This window comes from Trachypithecus francoisi, unplaced genomic scaffold (genome assembly GCF_009764315.1).
Source record: "Trachypithecus francoisi isolate TF-2019V2 unplaced genomic scaffold, Tfra_2.0 Lachesis_group11, whole genome shotgun sequence".
Classification (NCBI taxonomy): Eukaryota; Metazoa; Chordata; class Mammalia; order Primates; family Cercopithecidae; genus Trachypithecus; species Trachypithecus francoisi.
In genome coordinates, this window is record NW_022681456.1 from 4631459 (window position 1) to 4644107 (window position 12649).

General features: G+C 46.8%; 1 protein-coding gene across 1 annotated transcript in view; it reads right to left on the reverse strand.

Moving 5' to 3' along the window:
- The window catches only part of TMEM132C (transmembrane protein 132C), a 439254-nt gene that overhangs the window by 157946 nt on the left and 268659 nt on the right, over nucleotides 1–12649 (reverse strand). The window contains exon 3 of the mRNA XM_033220119.1: nucleotides 10122–10268. Within this exon, the coding sequence (XP_033076010.1) occupies nucleotides 10122–10268 (147 nt within the window). The remainder of the gene's footprint in view (nucleotides 1–10121; nucleotides 10269–12649) is intronic.

Consider the following 12649-nt stretch of genomic DNA (forward strand, 5'->3'; position numbering starts at 1 on the left):
GGAGAGAGAACTCCACGCCATGCACCAGGATCCCAATTAAGGCCGACACTTACAGTCGTAAGAACCAGAGCTCAGATGCGTGTTTATAGCATCTGCTGGAAATACAGGAGCATCTGTGCGATTTGGTCTGTTTAAGAGGGCTCGTGTGGTGAAAATGAGGGGCAGCTGAGTCTTTGAAACAGCTGGCCTCCTTTCTAAGTTCCTCCAAAAGAGGCACAGTTGAGTTCCCAGACAGCTGTTTGCTGCAAACTCTGTACCTGGACAATATAGGCAATCAACCTCCTAAAGAAAACAGGCATTATTTTGACTCAGGCCACTTTTGCACATGGTTTACTTCCTGATGAACAATTTTTCCTGAACAATATACCTTTTATTTGATTTGCACAGTGATTTTAAACATCCAAGCAAATGTTAAAAAATGGAAAGATTTCTGGATTTTCAGCAGGTCTAGAAAAATCCAGAGATGTGGCAACTCACAGCACATCCCTTGAGTAAGGTTGAATCACGTGGACAGAAAGTGTTTCCTTTTTAGATTCTTTTAGAAGTTTTGAGGTTAAAGCAAAAGTCTCCCAGATGGCCTGTAACCATTCCTGGGCACAGACAGCCCTGGAGCTGCAACAAAGAGGGATCGGAGGAGTAAAAGGGGTGCCACGCGGGGCCCCTCCCTCTCTTCCCGCAGGACATTCCTGGCTCCTCGCCTCTTCCCTGGCCCCTTCACTCATCTGGTGCCAGCTTTTGGCTTTGTTCCCCAATTTCTATGTTGGGTGTGAAGGCCAGGGAGAAGGGGTGACAAAATAAAGTTAGGAAGGGCAGAAACTCAGACTAGAGATCCCTCACAGCAGCTCCCAGTGCTCCATGATTCAGAACAGGGGGAAAGGCAGCATCATATCATCGTAGAAATGTCTGCCACTGGTTCATTTATACTAAAAAGCTGGGTACAAACAACCCAGGCGTCCCGCGAGATGGGGGCTTTCTAAATAAATTCAGGTCCATCCACTTACTCAGTTATTTAAAAAACTAAGTATGGGACAAGCAAAGTACTTTGGCAATGTTAAGTTACCAAAACAGACGTAACATATTACAGACTGATCCCAATGGTATAAACATATTTATATACACTCTGTAAGGCAGGACACAATAATGGTAATAGTTACCTAAGACACGGAATATGGGTTTAAAAAACGTATCTTTGAATATGTTTTTATGATTATGAAAGTAAAATAAAGGCATTGAAAAAAATAAGCCTAATAAAAAGGGAAGTAGAAGGAAATCTCAGCTTGGTCTGGTGGCAAGCTTGTCCAACCTGTAGCCCACAGGCTCTGTGTGTGGTCCAGTAAGGCTTTGAATGTGGCCCAACACAAATTCGTAAACTTTCTTACAACATTATGAGACTGTTTTGCAATTTCTTTTTCCAGCTCATCAGCTATTGTTAGTGTTAGCATATACTATGTGTGGCCCAAGGCAATTCTTCTTCCAATGTGGCCCAGAGAAGCCAAAAGACTGGACACCCCTGCACTCTCATGTGTCCACAGGACTTCCCTGACACCAGCTAACACCTTTCTAACCTCCAAGGCAAGCACACAGCCTCTTGCTGCTAACATTAGCCAGCTAGACTTCAGTAGGACTTTTATGTTGTTTTTTTTTCTTTTTTTTTTTTTTGAGACAGAGTCTCACTCTGTTGCCCAGGCTAGAGTGTACTGGTGTGATCCTGGCTCACTGCAACCTCTGCCTCCTGGGTTCAAGCCATTCTCCTGCCTTAGCCTCCTGAGTAGCTGGGATTACAGGCACGCACCACATACAGCTTAATTTTTGATTTTTAGTAGAGGCAGGGTTTCGCCATTTTGGCCAGGCTTGTCTCAAACTCCTGACTTCAAGTGATCCACCTGCCTCGCTTCCCAAAATGCAGGGGTTACAGGCGTGAACCATAGCACCTGGCCAGGAGTTTTATGTTTTAATTGTATTTGTTTACGCTCACTTTTATTTTGTGCAACTGATAGGCATTTTCTCCATTTATTTGTGTACATTAAAGTTATTTTAAAAATAAAACTTTTTTATGATTTACATAAATATTCATTTGGATGCTTATTTCCTGTGAGTGCCTTTATTCTTTTCTTTATCTACCCAATGGTATGACGCCTCAGTTCTTGAGACCATTAGAAAGATTTACTGAAATAATGTACACAGAGCATTTTGTAAAGTGCCCAAGACAGTGAAATATACACAGTATTATTCTGTGTGCTGTCAAGCACTATAAAATCTACAGAATATTACAGTTTTCTATGTAAGTTTCTATTTTTAAGATACTATATTTGCTTCTGGAAGAGATGTTAACAGTAGTGTTTTAATAAGAATGCCTAAATGGGAAATTTGAGATGCATAAGTGAACCGGTTTAAGTGAAGGTATTCAGCACCTAACAGCGCAGGTGCATGTGGGCCAGTGGGAAGTTGAGCGGCAGGCAGGTGTGCCTACACCAACCCCACTGGGGAGCCCACCTCATCAACAGCCTCAGGGGGTTGCATTCCCAACACGGAGTCCCCCCTAAACTTCAGAGCATGCCCACAGTTTAAAGAAACACCTAATTTTTGGCATTTTTCCTGGAGGAATGAGTTTAAAGTAAGGCTCCAGGAATGCTTGAGGCAGAAACCTTTATTAGATCAAGGTGCAACGTTTGAATCAAAAGCAGTCAGGGTCCGCTCTTCCCTCCTGCCAGTGCTGAGGTCAGACTCACTGCTCGCTTCGCTGCTCCCCAGCTGCTCAGACTCACCCACATACCTGGTTTTGAAAAAAGATGCAGATCAGGAAAAGGAGATGAAGGGGGAAGCGGAAGATGCTTCCTAAGAAACAGGAGGATGCCAAAAGGACGGCAAGATGTGTTCCTGCCTTTCAGCACACTGTCCACGTGCTTGTATGCCTCTTCCCTGCAGACACAGAAGCATTTGCCTCATGCTTGATCCTCTCCGTCACAGGGTGCTGACGGGGAAGGACCTGGGCGGCATGCTAATTGCTCTGTTGGCCTTGCACCCTGTAAATACGATGTGCACTCTGGTAAATTGTTGGCTGACTCTGCCTGACTGCCGAGATGCTCAGATCTCTCCCAGGATGATGGGGAGCCTGGAAACCAAATGCCACACAGTTTGGTATGTGTACGGACCAGGTGCAAGCTATCTTCCTGGGTCTGAGTGTTTATAGACAGATGGTTTCAGGACCACAACAACCCACAGGTCTTTCAGAGGTTCTAGGTTACAGGGAGACAGTGCTCCAGCAAAACAGCTGTCTTGACAGTTTCCCTAACAAGTGCTCTCTCCCTGTCTAAGAGGCCATTTCACCAGGGGAGGTAGTGGGGGGCTCTTATGTTTCTGAGAGTCTCAGGTTGGGTTCATTAGAAGCAGATCATAAGACGAGGATTCATTTGCAAGTGAGCGAGTAAGGATGTTGTTTCCTTTCTCCCCAGCCACCAGGAGAAACTGGAAAGGGAGAAGGGGAGAGGGAAATAGTTCACATTGCAGGACGAAGCAAAGGGAAGGTGTGCTTTCAAAGACCCAGCCTGCAGCCTGATCCTGAGGGAAGCTCTGAGTCAAGCTGTGTCCATGACAATTCAGAGTTGTCTGCAATGGGGGAGATGGGGCTGGGCTTTCGCACTCCACACCCGTCCATCATTGGCAAAGAGGACCCCAGGAAGAAGCTCCCAGGCTTTTCCAAGAATCTGCACGAGTGCACAAAAGTGAGGGGCAGCCCCAGGTGGTGCAGTGACGGAAGCAGGTTCAGGATGACAGAGCCAACCCCAGGATTACGGACTGAATTGTTTCCTCCAAAATTCATATCACAAAGCCCTCACCCCCAGTGGGACTATATTTGGAGAGCAGGCTTTTAAGATGGTAATTAAGATTAAATAAAGTCATAAGAGGGGGCTCTAACCCCATAGGACTGGTGTCCTTACAGGAAGAAGAAGAAACCAAGGACAGTGGCTCACACCTGTAATCTCAGCACTTTGGGAGGCCAAGGTAGGTGGATCACTTGATCGCAGGAGTTTGAGACCAGCCTGGGCAACATGATGAAACCCTATCTCTACAAAAAAATACAAACATTAGCTGGGCTCAGTGGTGCATGCCTGTAGTCCCAGCTACTTGGGGCACTAAGAGAGGAGGATCGCTTGGGCCCAGGAAGTCAAGGCTACAGTGAGTCCTGTTTACACCACTGCACCCCAGGCTGGGTGACAGAGCGAGACCCTGTCTTGAGAAAGAAAAGAAAAGACACCAGGAGCTTCTCTCTCTCCACGCACAGAGGAAAGGCCCTCTGAGGACACAAGATGCTGAGAGGGTGGTGATCTGCAAGCTAGGAAGAGATTTCTCACCAGAAACTACCCTTGACAGCATCCCGATCTCAGACTTTCCAGAGTCCCGATGGTGAGAAAATAAATTTCTGTGTTTTAAGCCAGCCAGTGTGTGGAATTTTGTTCAGGCAGCCCTGGCTGGCTAACACACCTTCCGAGGGATATAGAGCAGTAAAAGAGATGTACCGGGACCCGGGGTGGAGCAGTGTCTGTCAGCCAGGGTGGTCCATTGGGTGTATTTCGTATTAGGACAAGAAGAAGCTCAAGCGACAGCTTGTTCTTCAAGGCAGAACTTCTGGGTTTGAATTCCACCTCCACCTCTTACTGAGTGGGTTTGAAAAATGCATCGTGTCTCAGTTTTCCCCCATGTAAGTTGAGATCACAGCTCACTTTGTCTACCTTGAATGCTTGAAGCAGGATTAGATGCTTAGGAGGATTATATACAAAGCATTTGGAGAGCGCGAGGCACACAGCCAACACTGCTTGTCTCACCTATGATTCTTCCTTCCTCACTCACTCAAGCGCCATTTTGCAGCCTATGCTGAGCATGACACGGTTCATCACTCGCCAGGTGTGAGTTCATATTCGGGACAGTCTTTAAGTATCTCTTCCTTGAACTTTCCCCCTGATAAGACTCCTGGCCGTGGATTGTCAGCATGGTAGCTGGCAAGTACCCGGCACTTGACAAATATTTGTTGAAGAAACGAACGTGCGAAAGGGGATGTCTAGAGCTTCCCACAGATGGAAACTGTACAGAACATTTCAGCAACAGGTGAAATTTTCTGAGCCAAGCAGCCCTTTGACACGCGAGGGGGTGATGGTGGATTTACTGAGTGCTGCATGCACTCCCTCCACCCCATATGTCTGGGTGGCGAGGACTTCCTCACCCCATGGCCTGACCTCTTGACTCGCGTTGGCCAAGGGGATGTTAGTGGACAGGACACCAGTTGTGGTCTTAGGTGAGAGGATAATGAGCTGCTGTGAGAGGAGTGCGCCAAGAATAACTCTGCCTCTTCAGCCTGGGCCCAGGACCAAACACACACGGACGGATAGACATGGAGCTCAAGGCTTGGAGCTAAGTCCAGTCAGCTCACACCCCAAGGCAGTCTCCCGTCTGAGTTTCCCCTTAGCAGGCCCAGACTGTACTTGACCTACAGCCCTGGGAGTATGAGAACAAAGCTTGGACAGTCGCCCCAATATCCACGGATCCAATATCCATGGATGCTCAAGTCCCTTAGATAAAATGATGTAGTAGTTGCATATAACCTATGCACATCCTCCTGTATACTTTAAATCATCTCTAGATTATTTTTCATACCTAATATAATGTAAATGTTATGTAAATAGTTACTGTGATACCATATTATTTAGAGAATAATGACAGGAAAGCCAGAGTCTGTATATGTGCAGTACAGGCAGAACCTTCCACTAAAAGAAATCTGGAATCTGTGAACACAGAACTCATGGACATGGACAGCCAACTGTAGTTATAAAGCACTGAGATTGGGGTTTTTTAATGTGGCATGATTGTGGCAAATTTGTCCATATCCTAGAGCCTAGAACCTATGAATATGTTATCTTCTAAGTCAAAGGGACTTGGTAGATGTGATTAGGTTGAAGATCTTGAGATAGAGAGATGATCTAAGTGGGTCCTATGTGATCATGGGGTCCTTACGTAGCTGGACTGATATACTGGATTTTCATACTACAACACTTTCACAAACTATGTAGCCAATTCACAAGTGGAGAGGCCAGATACAAAACCATAGGGTGGAATGGGGACTACGGCTAATTGGAGATTTCGCATGTCCCATCAAATGTCACTGAAATTTTATTTCTGCATGAAAAACACAGGTCAACCAAGTTCAATTCAGGGACGACCAGTTCACAGGAATTAAAGAATTGGAAGAGAGCAATGAAACTGGTGTAAAGAGAATGTCACATGAAGGCGGTCTCTCACACACCATATATTTTCAAGCCATTTTAGGGATCAGTGGGGCCCTTGGTGCCCATTCATGGTCCTGTTTGAAACTTATAGACTAGAATGACTTTCAGAGCCCTTGAGGCATGTTTTAACCACTAGCTTTCTGCCGCTCTCAGAGCTCAGCTCCCCAGATCAGCTACCATCGTCTCCTGATGTAGAAGGCGTCTATGTTTGGAGATCAATAGGGGTGAGTGGTCATGCAGGTAAGGGCCAGGGGACATGCTCTGAAGCTGTGTTTGTTTTCAAAACCACCACTTTTAGTTAGACTTGGTGTGTGTGTTTCGTGTTTGTGCCTTTGAAGAAACAGCCACGGATGGGAATGGTTGGCAAGGGGCTCGTAAAACCTTCCAGAACCACCTTTCTGGACTTGCCTGGGGAAGCCTCTGGTGTGGCAGCCCCTCCGTGGGCCGACCAGTTTCACCCTTTTGAAGCTATTTGTCTCCCCAGGTTCCCTGTCTTACCAGCCAGGGGATGTGGCCAACACGGGAATGCGGCCGAGATCTGAAAACACAGTTGCAGCTTCCACATCTCAAATTGGTGACTCACATAAATGCAAGAGCTCACAATAGGATATTTCAAGAGCCAAAGACAAGGAACGAACTACTCTCTGCACTTGTGAATGCCACCCCGGCCAGCACAGGCTCTCAGAGTCCTGCGGAGAGGTTCCTGCAGGCAGCCACAGTCATGGCCATGGTGGAGCTCAGTGCCAACGAGGCTTCAGGTACTTGACTGAGCAACCCTCGCCTTGAAGCAAGAATACACACTCCTGGCTGGCACTGAGTGCTTCTGCTGGACCCAGCCGGGAAGGACGACACCATTGCCCATGGCAGTGCTATACATGAGAAAGATCTTGCTATCAGACCTCCTCAGCTACCAAGAAAGCTTCCATGGGAGGAATGCCATTCCCCGCCCTGGGAATCTTGGAAGGTGCGCTCACTGGCCTGACCTCAGTACCCCAAGGTGTCCAAACCTAGCATTTCAAAGACTCAGGACTGAATGGGCATGACGGAGCCATGCTGTAAGAAGACAGAGGCAGGCCAATTTGTCTACATCCTAATCCTTAGAACCTATGAATATGTTACCTTACAAGGCAAAGGGATTTTGCAGACGTGATTAGGTGAAGGTTTTGATATGGGCGATGATCCGGGATTATCCAGGTGGGTCCAACATGACCACAACGGCCCTTAGAAGTGACTCCACCCAATGCACCGCCCGCCCTCCTCTTTGAACACATTTCTTGCGTCTAACCATCTGCAGGCCTCTTTCTGCGCCTCAGATGCCATTACTCTCTATTTCTGCAGATTCAGATCTTCCTCTTGTCTGCAGTCTGCCGAAACATTCAGGATGGCTGGCTACAGACACTCATGCACAATGCTTACCACTGAGACAGCAAACACAACGGGGTCAAAGCAGGGCTCCTGGAAGCTCAGAACAAACAGGATGACAACAGGAGCCCTTCAGGACTCAATGCCATGAGGGTCATCTCCCTCGCTCTGCTTCTCATTCAGGTTCCCACCTGAAGAACTATTCACATATATAACTTCGCCACCTGCCAATGAACACATTCACTTTCATTTGCATAATCAACACTAATCTTACGGGTTAATTAGACTTTATGTGCATTTGATTCAGGAGATTTAATTTGGCCTCTGATCTCCTGCTTGGAACAAGGGACTCATAAACACATTTCTTTCTGGCCATGTTTTCACAAGTTCAAAGATTCGGACACCCACTCCTCGCCCCTGACCTCACCCCCGCCAGATGCACTAAAAATCCTTCTTGGGGTAATGATGGTGAGGGTTGGCATTTGAGTTTGTAAACTGTTCGGGACACTGGATTTTCTTTTTCTGATTACACATTAAAGGAAGGAGAGAGGAGGGGTTCTATGGGCAAAAGAATAGCGTGGTTCTAAACTAAGCAGAGAATTTGAGGATTTTTCATGGTGCCTTGCAGCTGTCACTTAAGAAAATGTGTCCAGTAATAGAATATTTCTTTCTTTAATATTAATCCCTTCAGAAAAATACACTGGCAGAATATATCAAGAGCCTTGAAAAATAATCTTACATTTTGAATCTAAGAAGCCACCTTAAGGAAAAAGGGATGTGGATAAAGATTTATGTGGAAGGTGGTTTATTGCTGCATCATCTATAAGAATAAATCTTGGACATACAAGTGGCCACAAACTGATAAAAAAAAATGTTCCATATTACTAATCATTAGAGAAACGTAAATCCAAACGACAATGAGATGCCATCTCACACCAGTCAGAATGATGATCATTAAAAAGTCAAAAAATAACAGATGCTGGAGAGATTGCAGAGAAAAGGGAACACTTACACACTGTGTGTAGGAAAGTAAATTAGTTCAGTCATGGTGGAAAGTAGTTTGGAGATTTCTCAAAGAACTCAGAACTACCATCCAACCCAGCAGTCCCATTACTGGCTATCTACCCAAAGGAAATAAATTGTTCTACCAAAAAGACACAGATACTCATGTGTTCATCGCAGCACCATTCACAATAGCAAAGAGACGGAATCAACCCACCCACAGTGAACTGGATCAAGAAGATTTGGTATACATCCACCATAGACTACTACACAGCCATAAAAAAGAACAACATTTTCACATCCTTCGCAGCAACATGGATGCACCTGGAGGCCATTATCCTGAGCAAATTAACCGAGGAACAGAAAACCAAATACCGCATGTTCTCACAAGTGGGAGCTAAACAGTGGGAAAAGGTGGGTATAAAGACGGGAACAACAGACACTGGGGAGTGGGGAGAGAAGGAATAAAGGGCTGAAAAACTACCTCTTGGGTGCTCTGTTCACCACTTGGGTGATGGGATCCTTCATGCCCCAAACCTTAGCCTCAGGCAACAGACCCACATAACAAACCTGCACATGTACCCCCTGAATCTAAAATAAAAGTTGAACTTTAAAAACAACTTGGAATCAACCTAAATGGTAAAATACAGGCATCGTCGGTTGTTTATATTATGTTAAATCCATCTGATAGAATATTATAAAGTTATTAGGAATGCTTTGGAGGAATATTTAATGTTAAGAGAAAATGTTTCCAACACAAGTGAAAATAGTAGTGTCCTTAAAATGTGTACGTATTTGATGGTGCCAAATGTGTAAACTAAATATATTTAGTATCTATTAGCATTACACAGGTACAAAACCCTGGAAGGAAATGAACCAACATGTTATCAGTGGGTTACCCTTGAGTAGTAAGGATATTGGCGTATGATTCCCGCCTCATACAGCTGTGCTTTCCTCATATTCCTAAAATGAGTATGAATTGCTTTTATAACCAGAAAACAATTATTTTAAAAAATCATCCAGGATGTCTACAGTGAATCTCACACGGCAGCTTCTTCTCCATTATTGCCACTGACTGTCACCTCCTTCCCTTAAATTCCATCCTGCTGAAGACTCAATCTTACCCTTCATGAAAAATGAGTACTTTGTAACTAAGCATCTTCTGCTAATGTTGGCAGGGCAAGGCCCCCAGAAAGTCAGTTCAGGTGCAGAGAATGCACAAGCCCTGTCAGAGCAGAGATGACCTCACCCTCCTCCAAAGCCCACCCTGCGGCACTGCACAGCGAGCGCCCCACCCTGCCCTGCTGCAGAGGCAGAGGGTCCTGCAGTGGATGTCAGTGCCTCCAGATTTCCGGGCGGTGGGTTCAATAGCTCCCTTGAGCAGCAGCTCACACGAGTCCAAGTCAAGGCTCTTAGGCAGCAGCCGGCTTGGGCCCGGGACCAGGAACCACACACGCTTTCAGGCAGTGCACGGCTTACCTGTTGCGCGGGCTGGGCCCCAGGCGCTGGCAGGCCACGGTGGCTGTCACGTGCTTTCCGCCGCTGCCCACCTCCTGCTTGACGCCCCACTGCCGCGGCTCGCGGGTTTGAGCACTCAGGATGTTCACTCCCTTCTTCACCTTGGCTCTGTGGGGATGAAGATGGAGAGAGAGAGCCACAGGGTTAAGGCTTGGCCTTTCCAACATGCCCAGCTCTGCAGAGTTGCTACCTTTAGTTTCTGTTTTGTTTTCCACTTTTTCATATCTAGTGAGAGGTAGACAAAGTCACCCAGTGGTGGTGAGGCCAGGGCAGGGCGAGCGGGATCTGCCTGTGGATAAGGCAGTCACAGACCTTGCTGTCCGGTTCTGAGGGGGAGGAAAAAGGACCCCGTAACTCACCAGACCAGGAGGTTGCAGGGCAGAGCCGTGAAGGCGTGCACTCAGCCTGCCTGGGTCCGTCTCCTCACTCACGGGGCTCTGCGCCCTGCCGGGGACATTTGGCAATGTCTGGAGACACTTGTGATTGTCATGGTTTTGTGTGGGAGGCATTGCTATCCAGTAGGGAAGTGGGGAGAAAGGAGGAACGCAGCTAAACAGCCTACAACCCACTTGAAAGCCCACCACACTGAGTCACTGGGCCCACAGTGTCACTACTACCAGGAAAGCCGGGCCTGGGTTCATACCCCAGTTTCACCACTTTCTAGCTGTGCAAATTTGGACAAGGTATAACTTCTCCATGCCTCACCTCCCTCCTCTGTAAGAAAGAGAACGATCATAGTAGCTCCCATTATAAAGCTGTTGTAATGATTAAATAGATGTAAAGAGTTTAGAACAAGAACAGTGCCAGGCATACAATACACACTTAATAAATGTTAGCGATTGTTACATCACTCCAGGGAAGTCCCCAGCCTACTTAATGTAACTTGCCTGGCACATACTTAACAAAGATACATTAAGTCAGGGACCAAGAAACAAAGAAACAAAAAGGCAAAGAGCTCCTCCCAAAGCTGCTGCTGTTTTGATCACGCCACTTAGCCAGCCTCAATTTCAGTCTCCTTATCAATAAACGGATGAGACAAGTGGCAGCTTGAGCACATACATCTACTTATACCGTCTTCCTCAATCCCACTCACAGGAGAGCAAAGGGACTGCTGTAAAAGGCATAAGGCAGCTAGGCACAGTGGCTCATGCCTGTAATCCCAGCACTTTTTTTTTTGGAAATGAAGTCTTGCTCTGTCGCTAGGCTGGAGTACAGTGGTGTAACCTTGGCTCATTGCAACCTCCGCCTCCTGGGTTCAAGCAATTCCCCTGCCTCAGCCTCCCGAGTAGCAGGAACTACAGGCACCTGCCACCATGCCTGGCTACTTTTTTTTGTATTTTAGCAGAGATTGGGTTTTGCCATGTTGGCCAGGATGATCTCAATATCCTGACCTCATGATCCTCCCATCTCGGCCTCCCAAAGTGCTGGGATTACAAGTGTCAGCCACTGCACCTGGCCAATCCCAGCACTTTGGGAGGTTGAGGTGGATGGATCACTTGAGCTCAGGAGTTCAAGATTAGTTTGGCCAACATGATGAAACCTCATCTCTACAAAAAATACAAAACTTAACTGGGCATGGTGGTACATGCCTTTAATCCCAGCTACTTGGGAGGCTGAGGCAGGAGGATCACTTGACCCTGGGAGGCGGAGGTTGCAGCAAGCTGAGATTGTACCACTGCACTCCAGCCTGGGCAACAGAGCAAGGCTCCATCTCAAAATAATTATAATAATAATAATAAAATAAAAGGTATAATCTCATGACCAGAAGAGGAAATGCAGCCACAGCAACAGATTTGGGAAACTGGAAACTGGGAGTTCAGTGGATAAAACGAGTCAGCAGAACTTTAAAATGGAGCTTTAAGCTGTCAGTGAGCAGAGCCAACAACCAACACAGTTTTCACCAAAGACTCCCCCAGACTCAGGAGCTGTGATATCAGTGAGCAGAGCCAACAACCAACACAGTTTCTACCAAAGAATCCCCCAGACTCAGGAGCTGTGATATCAGTCACAGAATCAGAGCGAATGAGGACTGAGATACAGAGGGTTGGCTACAAGTCTGTTTAGGAAGCAGCCAGAAGCAAGTCAACTTCCCTTTTTTGTGATGCCAGGACTTCACACCGGGTGTGACTATCAGGGCGAGTGGGGAACTTGGGGTGCTGGGGGTGCCACACCGAATAGAGAGGGACCCCAAACCCCATGTGTGCTGAACGCTGAGATTCCCAGGCGGGTCCCCCTAGACTGGATCTTTACCCTCCAGGAGAAACACAGGATTCCAGAGGGTGCTACCATCCTAAAACCAAAATGCAATAGGCATTGACCCTGTAGCCTCTCCAAACAGCCAGCCAGACGCCCTGCAGTGAAGCCTGAAGTCAGCAAGTGCTGTTGAGGGGCTCTGAGCCTCTCAGAGCCTTTTAGTCCCCCCTCCTTTTCATGAACCGGCAAACAGGAATTGTTAGACACTAAGAAAAGTCTCTATGTGACATAAAGAC